This window comes from Prunus mume, linkage group LG6 (assembly GCF_029339155.1).
Source record: "Prunus mume cultivar Tortuosa linkage group LG6, ASM2933915v1, whole genome shotgun sequence".
In the NCBI taxonomy this organism is placed as follows: Eukaryota; Viridiplantae; Streptophyta; class Magnoliopsida; order Rosales; family Rosaceae; genus Prunus; species Prunus mume.
Genome location: NC_142703.1, coordinates 8806551 through 8816994, shown reverse-complemented (window position 1 = coordinate 8816994; position 10444 = coordinate 8806551). Strand labels below are relative to the sequence as shown.

The 10444-nt window shown below is 37.9% G+C and overlaps 1 protein-coding gene across 3 annotated transcripts; it reads right to left on the bottom strand.

Moving 5' to 3' along the window:
• Positions 1 to 238: 238 nt before the first annotated feature.
• Positions 239 to 9724, bottom strand: LOC148916021 (uncharacterized). 3 transcript variants are annotated; one of them, XM_089055389.1, is made up of 10 exons: positions 5086 to 5286; positions 4827 to 4979; positions 3316 to 4223; positions 3079 to 3228; positions 2802 to 2957; positions 2588 to 2650; positions 2384 to 2482; positions 1939 to 2235; positions 1448 to 1818; positions 239 to 1201 (listed from the first exon to the last, which is right to left on the bottom strand). In XM_089055389.1, exons 3-10 carry the CDS (start codon positions 3857 to 3859, stop codon positions 593 to 595), a joined length of 2289 nt encoding a protein of 762 aa, XP_088911515.1. In that variant the 5' UTR covers positions 3860 to 4223; positions 4827 to 4979; positions 5086 to 5286; the 3' UTR covers positions 239 to 592. The 3 variants fall into 3 exon arrangements, with proteins under 3 accessions (XP_088911515.1, XP_088911516.1, XP_088911517.1); XM_089055390.1 differs by having other exon boundaries at positions 1960 to 2235; positions 5086 to 5285; XM_089055391.1 differs by lacking the exons at positions 4827 to 4979; positions 5086 to 5286 and adding an exon at positions 9432 to 9724 and having other exon boundaries at positions 3316 to 3626.
• Between the last annotated feature and the right edge of the window lie 720 nt (positions 9725 to 10444).

The following is a 10444-nucleotide window of genomic DNA, read 5'->3' as shown; positions in this document are numbered from 1 at the left end:
AGGTAGTTGGGGCTGGTTGTAAAAGAGCCGAAGGGCATTGAAGAAAAGGAGAAAAGTTTTTCGTACCGATTCCCACGGACAACATCAAACTGTTGATGTTAAAAAATGAATGACCATTGATGGACCCAACTTAGATATGTAATATGTGTGTATGCCTTCAGCAAGGGGAAGGTGAGGACCTTCAGCAGGTAATGACAGAAGAAAGATAAACAAGCATGCAAAAGACATACATACGTGGTTCACTTAAATAATGGGTTACCACAAGAAAGATGTTCTTATTATAATAATATATACTTACATTATACAGGGGGTTTGACCCTAAGAGAAGGAAGAAGGAACAAGCCGAAGGCCGAATCCAGAAATCAGAGAGCCCTCCTTTCTAAGTGGAGAGTGGTATCCTTTTGTAGGTGGGCGGGAGTCTTCACTTCTCGTCATATTTTAATGTGGGGCTCTTGGCTTTGCTTCTAGGTTACATAGAAAAGACTGAACAAAAACAAACTAAACCAAATTTTAAAAATAATACATATATAGTATTAGTATGTGTAACACAAACAAAACAAATCCCATAAAGCACACATGAAGAAGTTGGAAGCTAAAGAGAAGCAACTTCGTAACTCATCTGCGGTACCTTCTTAAAGGTAACCCATATGAGATCAACGTAGAGCGGAAACTGCACCACGGCAGCAAACGTAACAGACAAGCCAGTGAAGGCATAAACCGGAAACACAGCGTATTTAAGCTGATCTTTAAGCACGAAGAAATGGCTGGCGCAGAAAGAAACCAGCATGGAAGCTATGGACACGAACAGCGACGTCATCCCTAGCAGAAGCTTCCTGGGCAGGTCTTTGCCGAAGGTCTTCTCTTGATACCGCGTCAGAATGGACAAGAACATCACCAAGGCCGTGACGGAGAAGCAGAGGGCCACCAGCGATGCGATGGCGAAGATGTCGAAGGCTGGCTGTTTTTCGAGGGTTGGTTTGCCGGTGTCCTCTTTGATGCCGCCGGGGACAGTGGATGAGGTGGCAAAGGCGACGGTGGTGATGAGGGCGGCGACGACGGAGCAGGACTCGGAGGTGTTGGTGAGCCACTGCCCTCCGGCTTTCACAATTTCGTTATGGGATTCCGTGAAGAGGTCACTTGCCGTCTGGCCCTTTCTATTGTGGAGGGCAAAGAAGTGCAGTGGCATGGAGTTATTCACGAACTGCATAATGCCTCAAAGAGATTAAACATGTGTTTGTTGAAATGCCTCAAAGAGATCAAGCAATTGTTCAAAGAGATTGTTTGTTGAAATGGCTCAAAGAGATTAAGCATTGTTTGTTGAAATGCCTCAACTAGATAAGGCGAATAAGCAGCTGATAGGTTTGTTTTTATATTGTTGGGAAAAAAGTATTTGACTGAAATATAATATAAGATGACTTGTTTATTTAAAGGGTCCTTAATTAATTACCTCAAACCATTTCATTTCCCATTGCATTTGCAGCGCAGCTCCACGAATGAGCCAAGGCTTATGCTCTTTTAGTTTTGCTGCTAGATGCAAAGCACTGTTTCCTTGGTCATCCACTTTACCAAACACACTGTCTTTCAAAACATTCCTCTTTAGCAAGAGCTGGTACACATGGGGCTGCCTGTTCTCCACCGCCAACAGCACTACATTCTTTTTCTCCGTGTTCGTGTCGTGGATGGCCACCGGAAAAAGTTCCAGGATCTTCTCCACCATTTCAGTCACTCCATTTTTTGCAGCAATCAGTATTGGTGTTTCCCTAATTTTCATTGCTTTAGGGGCTTTCGTCGCTATCGCTTCTGCTGATGATGATGACCCTAGAAACATTTTATGAGATACTTAAGTTACTGGTTGGCTGTGGCTACAGCCATATATAATTTCCAGGCATTGTGGCAATGTGACATGTGCTGAATTAAAATTATTCGCAGAGCAGTTACCTACTGCAATGTTTTCTTTACCATTATTTGCCTTGTTATCTTCCTGTTGGCTATCTTGTAAAGACTCAATCAGAGGAGGAGTTACAATTTCCTGCTCAATGCTTCCGAGGGTCGTTAGGACCTTACCACTATCAACAATTTCATAAGGACTTGTCTCATCATTGTCTCTGCGGGATGGTGCTGTACCACTGTCTTCGTACTCATACATAACAGCTCTTTTTAATAGTTCATTCATGATCTGAAAAGCCCATTTGTGCTTTTCTTTCTTTTCCCTTGTCTTCCGTATCTCCATAGACCCTTCAAGCATTAAAAGGGAAATGCATCTTACATTATATAAATTATGTCTGCACTGGATGGGTGTAGTATCTGTAGATTAGTCTAAAATAGAGGCATGAGATGATGAAAAATACCAAGAGGTTTAGGATTTAGAAAAAAAGTGCCATACCTAATCCAGGAACAATCTGCATTGCCTTTGATATAAGCTTGACAAAATCAAAGCAGGTGCTGTAATTAACAGGAAATGATTGATGCCCTCGAGCTCCATCTATATAAATAAACATATTTTTCATGACCAACTAACAATTTTGTAAGGGTTTTACTTCAGACTAGGCTTGAACTTGAAGCATATGAAAGAGTAGGCCTTTCTTGCCTGTATCTGCTACAGGGTTCTCTGTATCTGCTGAATTTTGTCCTCTTCCCAGAATTTTGGTAACTGCAAAATAATAACTTGTGTACAGTACTTGATAGCACAAATGGTTGCTTCCTTAAACTGACTGATCCTTACAGAAATGCAAGTATAAATTAAAGCCAATCTTGACTAAAATACTTTTGTAGTTTGAATAAAATGGATTTAATTCACATACCAAACAGTTGAACCAATTTCCTGAACACCCGAAAGTAGTTGACGCATGTCTGGTAGTTTTCTGGATATTTGGGATCCTTTTCCTCTTTGAATGTCTTAATTAACCCCGGCTTAGATTGATCCTTTTGTTCCACCTTGACATCATCAACATATATACCTTCCAACCAGTCATACAGAAGAATTATTACTTTAATACAGAACTGATTGATCGCAATATATGTTAGTTTTCGATCTTATGCATCCTTGCAAGTAATACTAGTATCTGTACTAATACTTACAGTGGTAAATTATTCTCTTGAATGGCCTAAGGTGGCTACCACTTTTGAAGGCAGAAGGCTTGCTAGCCAGAAGATGGAGAGGGGAAACCCCTTGCCCATTCACATAATTAGCAAGATCTCCATAAAGGTCAATTATCTGAAATGCCAGATCTGTCAACACAACATTAATTGTTACTTCATTTATTTTATATATGCTTATGCTACATAAACAAATATGTATGGAAGTCACTAAATTACCAAAGTAGTCCCCAGAAATTGCACAATGCAAGATAGTGTCGCCGTCCTTCCTCCTACAATAGTTGTAGCGTTTCTGCTTATCTTCCATGCTGTTGATGTAGATGTTGTGGAGACATAAGAAGGCATCTTTTTTACCATGGAGAGCCGCCAAGAAGAGAGGAGTCTCATTGTCGTCATTAAAAGCACCAACCAGCAACGGATGGCGTTTGGCAATGCATTCACACATCCTCACATTCCCCATTGATGCTGCAAAATGGAGAGGGGTGTTCCCTCGCTCGTTTTGCCTTTCGAGCTCATTATGGGAACTTAGTGTTACCAGTTCTTCAACATGATCTTCTTGCCGGTCGGACACTGCTATGTGCAATGCTGTGTCACCTGTCCTGGTGATCTTTGCCTTGCGAGCCTTCGGGTTCAGCCTATAGGTTCTCACAACTTCTTTCCATTGGCTTTTCATGGCTATTTGGAACAAGTATTTCTTGAGCTTCTCGGTGTCCATACTATTGATCATGTCATCCATGACAGAAGAAGCCATATTCTGATCCATATTGAGTGACAATTGAAACCGACGTTGTTTTTCGTATGTGCTAGTAATGAACCATGTTCTGCATGATTTTATAATTGCCAAAAGAAGATACTTTATCCGTGACCATAACTCTGTAATCTTCTACAAGAATACTAGTATACTACTTTTGGTAACATTGTATATGAAGATTGCACCTCAGGACCTTTTCTTTATCGATGCTTAAAAGAGGGACGTCAATCCCTTCTTCCAAAGTCTAAAGACAATATTCATTGATCTGTAAATGCAGCAAGGTACATGGCCTCCGTTTCAATTTCCCTTGTTGCCCATCTAAAATGGAGAATCTGGCTTGCAACAGGCTCTGCAGTTCGATTTCCAATATGATGTCCTTACATTTAAGAAAAAAATGGTACAAATTAAAAAGTGCATTACCATGGTTATACGGGACTTCAATTTTGCAGCACTCATAAAAAGGGTCTATAAGATCACTTGGATCTTAAGTAAGTTTTGTATGCTCCTATGATCCCTCCGCACACGTGGTGTTTCTTTATCATATAGAAATCCTGATCTCAACTCAAGTATATATGCATGGCTCCATGAGAACCTGCAGAAAAGGGGAGAAAGTAGAGAGGCTGGCAATTTCTCCTTTACCGCTTTAGTTATTTTGGCTACAAATATATATATCTCCACCCTTTACACTTCTTAATTTCCATGGAAAATTCTCTCTTCACCCTTTTCTTTTGGCCATTTATATCTATATCTCTCCTTTACACTTCTTACTCTTTATTATTACCAATATCACAAGTTCACAGCAGGACAGCTATTATTCCATATTCACTTTCCCTTTCATTTTGCGGTTTCCTGCCCGTGGACCAGATAAGCAAGATGGCCCAATGATCTTGGTTTTAGGATGACTTTTTTAGCTATAGAGATTTACAAGTGATTGATCCTTGCAAGTTGCAAATAATAATCTGAACTAATATATACTTACAATAGTTATGAGGATTTTGTCGGTCCGACTAAGGTGGCTACCATTCATAAAGGCTGAAGCCTTAGTAGCCAGACGATGGAGAGGGGAAGCCCCTTTTTCATTGACATAATTAACAACATCTCCGTAACAGGTCAATTATACGAAATGCCAAACCTTTCAAGCACAACACGGACACAAACACAAACGCAAACAGATTGTTAATTAGTATATGATATCATATCCAGGAAGTGATGAAATTAAGTGCCACTTAATTAATTACCAAATTAAAGTAGTCCCCCAGCAATGGCACAATTCAAGATGGTATCGCCGTGGCGTTCCGAATGACCATCAAGGGGGTTGGGGGTATGGATGTAGATGTAGTGGAGGCATAAGAAGGCATCTTTTTTACCATGAAGAGAGGAGTCTCATTTTCTTGCCCATCGGACACTGCTATGTAATGCTATGTCATTGCCACCCCTGGTAGAAGTCATCTTTTCTCTTCTTTTCTCTCCTCTCCTTATATCTTCAATGCTCTTCTTGCTACGAGTGACAACCAATTTACTCTAGTAATTCATCACCATGCCCTATTTCTATACAATTTATTCTTGTAATCTTGTAGAACTTTTACTTTATAAAATATTATATAAATGAAGATTGCTCCTTTTTATTTATTAATTCGTAAATAAGATTGAGGGAGGCCCACCCAATCTTCAAAAGTGATGCCCATGATTATTATAATTAAAGGCTAAAGAACATGAACAATTTCTAAAGACAATATTCATTGATCTGTATATATTCAGCAGCATGGACTCTGTTTGCATTTGGAAAATAAACAATGGAGCTTGAAAACTGACCAATTATATCAGAGAAGTAAGGCTGCAGTTATCAAGAAGCACATTCCCATGATAATGTATTAATTTTGTATCCATGGAAAAGTATTTCGGTATACCTCTAAGAATCATGACTTCGGTGTTAAGTAAGTGTTGAATAACAAGGGGCTTGTAGTGGTTAAGAGCATTTATCCCTGTACTCAAGGTCCTTGGTTCGATTCCCCCAATATTGCTTGTATAAGAAAAAAGAAAAAAGAAAAAAAAAGGGAAGTGTTGAATGTTTCTTTATTCCATCCACACATGGAGTTTCATTCTTAAATCCAACTATTCCTTTTCATTATCAAAGAAGAATGCTGATCAATCTCAAGTACATATGTATATATGCATATGGCTCCCTGAGGGGCCTGCAGAATGGGGAGCAAGTATACATTAGCAAATTCTGTCTTAACCCCTCTAACTGCTTATTTCTCTCTAAGCATCCTTTACGCTTAACTTCCACAGCAAATTCTCTCTTCACTTTTTCTTTTGGCCAGTTATCTTCCCTTTGCACTTCTTACGATCTTTACCAAGAAATTCTAATGACCATTTTTCAAATGGACAAGATAGAGGCCCCAAGTGTTTAAATTTAAAATTAAAAAAGAACCACAAGTACTGAATAGAAACACTGCAAGTTCCTCATGATCTGCCTCACATTTTTTTTTTGTTCTGAGTTTTTGACACAAAAAATTGTGTCGTGGGAAAAAAGAGTTTCTTTTGCTTCTTTCACAAACAATTCCATGTATTACTTGGCTTTTTGTAGTTCTTACATAAATAAATTTTTACGGAGGAGCTACGTTGTAACCCTGTTGTGGCACCTTCTTAGTAGCCCCATAGCAGATCAACGTACAGAGGAAACTTCGCCATGGCAAAAAGAACGTTATAGAAATTTGTCCCACTTTAGAAGGTTAGTTTGGTTGGGCCTGACTATTGTATTTACTAGGCCCTTAATGGGAACAATTTTTTTTCGCTTCTTTGTTGCTAAGAAACGGAAGAACAAGACGAAGTATTCAACGACCAATTACAATCCATCGAAGTTTAATAATGATGTAGAATAGATGGCTGACTTAATAGAAGAGGAGTTGGAGAGTCACGCGCGTAAAGGCAAAACCGGCAAGTCATGGGCAGAACCACATAGTGGGCTCCATTAGGCTGTAGCCCAGGAGGTTTTCTAAGGGAAAAAAAAATTATACCTAGCCTAATATGTTGACTTAAAAATACATAAAGTTATACAATTTCAAACATTGTTAGAGGTCTTCCACTTTTGTATCTATTGTCAAATAGTGTCCCAACACCCATACGCATAATAAGGGTAAAATCCTTAGCCCTAACTCTTTAATTTTAATTTTTTTTCATTGATTTGTCTCCAAAAAAGAATTTTTAAAAAATAAAATGAAATTCACGTTTTTGCAAACAATATGGCTCTAATGCCATTGTTCTTGTGTTTACAACTAATATGCAAGATACAGTTAATTATTTATGTTTTTACATTTTGTATTTGGGAAGCTTATTCAGTTGATGCCAATAAATTTTAACGGACACAAACTGTAATATGTTTTTGTTATATGTTATTTGGTTGCATTTAATATGTTTTTGTTATATGTTAAAGTTTATAGAAATTAGTCAATTGAGCTATATATATGAACTAGTGTGGTTTATATGATTTTGAGTAATTCTGTGGTACATCACCTGTACCGGTATAGCCGATCACATGCCAGTCATGTGCTTTTTTTTTTAAATTATAAAAAAACATGAGAAACATGCTGCTAAGGTCAACAAATGAAATGATTTCACGCGCCCAGACAACCCATCAGTCGACGTCGTCTTCTTCCTCACACTCGTCTGCTTCAACTTCAAACTCATTTCTTCGTGGTCTTTAAAGTCATCTTCTTCAACTCTTCTTCTGTAGAAAGTTTCTTACTCCTCTCTGCAACCTCTCTCTCTTCTTTGTCATCATTGTTAGAAACCCCTATTTTAGGGTTTGGATTTTGGGGATAATTTTAGGGGTTAGCATTTCGGGTTGATAATAAGAATTGGAATTGAGTTTTTCCCGTCACTGGTGGGTTGTTGGCACTCATCTCGTATGCAATCGAGCCCTTGTGAAAGCATTTGGTATTAACTCCTTGTGAAGGTAAATTAACACTATGTTTTATGTTATCGTTAATTGAAATTCTATGGTGATGACTTGGGGCAAGAGGGGAAGTGGGTTTCTCACATTCATGGTTGTAATGTTCATGCAATTTTAACTATTGTCATGCAATTGCATATGTCTATATGCAATTACTAATCGCATGTCTGCAAATCCAAGTCATTGAATGCAATTACAGTATATAGTTGTGTTTTTAAATTATGCAAGTGAGGTGATTTCGTTGTAGGTAGGTAGGTTTGATTGTGTTTTTGAATATTTTGTTATCGAGTGTAAAGTGTTCCGAATGTGTAATGTTAGGATTGGTTAAGATTTGGATTGGGATTTGAAAGGATTGAGAATCCTGGCCCAAGAGAGAAATGCTTGGGTGGGTTGTGTGCATTATTTGTGCAATGTTATAATGGAGGGTTGATGCACTTGCAAGTAGTGTCGTGCAATTGCATATCGGTATATGCAATTACTAAGCGACTGTGTGCAAATCCAGTCACCGTATTTTTGTAATTAAGCAATGTAATGTTGTGGTAGGTAGGTTTGATTGTGTTTAGAATGTGTAGTAATATGTGGTGTTTAAGGGGTTTGCTTTGTGCGTTTTAATATTTTAGTTTACCAAGGACATTCTGGGGTTACTTAAAATTTCATTTTTAAGGGCTTTTGCCTTTATATATAATAAATAAGGTTAACTGTTAATTTACCCTCTGAACTTGTACGATACTTTCAATTTGCACCCTCAACTTCTTTTTTTGGAAAATTACGAAAATTAATTAATTTTTATTGCCAATTCCCCGTATTGTCTAAATCAACAACATGTCCATCCAAATAGTTCGTCAAATTATTAAAAAATATTTTTTTTGAAAAAATTAAAGAAACAAAGATCAAAAAGAAAAAAGAAAAAGAGAACAAGAACAAAAAATATAAAAAAATCCTAGGGACCCACCGAGAACCCGACCCCTCTACTTTTTTCTTCTACTCCCATTCCCCCATTCCCTCGTGACCACCACCCTTCACTGAAGACCAATCCCCCAACCCCACAAACCCCATTTCCCATCTCCCCTATTCTATTTTTTCACCCCCAGACCATTCACCCCCCTCCCTATTCTTGTTGTGATGTTTTAGACAACCTGCAAAATAGAGATTATTTCAAACACGCAATATACTCGCAAGTGCACGAACCGTTGGTAATAAAGCTTATATAAGTGCGAGGTCGATCCCATAGGGATTGGGTCACCTATTTCCATTTGATTTCCTAGTGAAGATTAGAAAAGAAAAATAAAGAAAAACAACTTTGTTTATTAAAATGATTTATTTATTTATTTTAGATTTCATACTATTTTAACACATAAAATGACCAATTTGCCCTCATATTTAACAACAAATTGGATGAAATATTGAGATTTGGACGATATGGGGAATTAGCCATAAAAATTAATTCGTGGACTTGATTTTCCACCAAAAAAAGAGAATTGAGGGTGCAAATTGAATGTAGGGTACAAATTCAGTGGGTAAATTGACATTTAACCTTAATAGATAAAGATAGGCATGCACTTTTTATTTTGAATAATAAAGGAGGATGCACATCGTGAGGCATCTGCAATGCAGCTCCAGGAATTAGCCAATTGTACTAGCTTTTCAACATGTTCTTCTTGGCCGTCGGACACTGCAATGTGCAATGCTGTGTCACCTGTCCTGGTGATCCTTGCCTTGCGAACCTGAGGATTTTGCCTATAAATTTGAACAACTTCTTTCCATTGGCTTTTCATGGTGATTTTGAACAAGTTTTTCTTGATGCTCTCAGTGTCTGGTTTAGTCATGTTGTTTGTTGTCGTAGAAGCCATTTTGATCTCTTCCTGCTATAATCAACTAGCAACTAAACACTGACGTTTGTGTTTCTGTTCATATTTGTATTCACTCTTGGCTCGAGCTACTGTATATATAGTTCAGTGTTAGCTGTTAACAAAAGAAGACTGAAAGCTTGTTTCTCAGAATCTCTAAGTGGGGTCAATAAGACTTGGATCTCAAGTAAGTTTTGTATGCTCTTCTAGAAGTCTTTAATTTCTTTAACAAACAAGAACCGTAATCTCGTCTTCCTTTTACCCAAGGAAATTATTGAGGAAATTTTACACACTCATCTGTGATACAACACAGACTATAGCAGAAGGAAAATTAGTTTAGTCTTTACCTTTTTCTTTTGGCCAGTTATCTCTACTCTACCCTTTACACTTCTTTATTCTTCAAGGAAAAGAAAATAAAGTACACCAGTTCCATATATTCTGCTCTTTTCATTTTGGGGGTTACCTGTGGACATTAAAAGCAAGACTGCAAAGCATCTTAAATGATCATTTTGATGGACAGATCGCGACTTGAGCTTGATCTGATTTGGAATGACTTTTTTTGCACTACAAGTATTTGATGCTGTTAGAGATTTACCTGATTGACAGATTCATAATGGGCTGATTGTTAACGTTAATGCCTCCGAGGGTGACAACTTGGTCACCATATTGATCAACAATTTCATAAGGCCATGTTTCTTGATCATCATTGTCATTTTTGTGGGATGGCGCTGTCTGTGGATGCATACCATTGTTTTCGTACGCATACATCAAACCACGTTTTAGTAGTTCATTCATGAT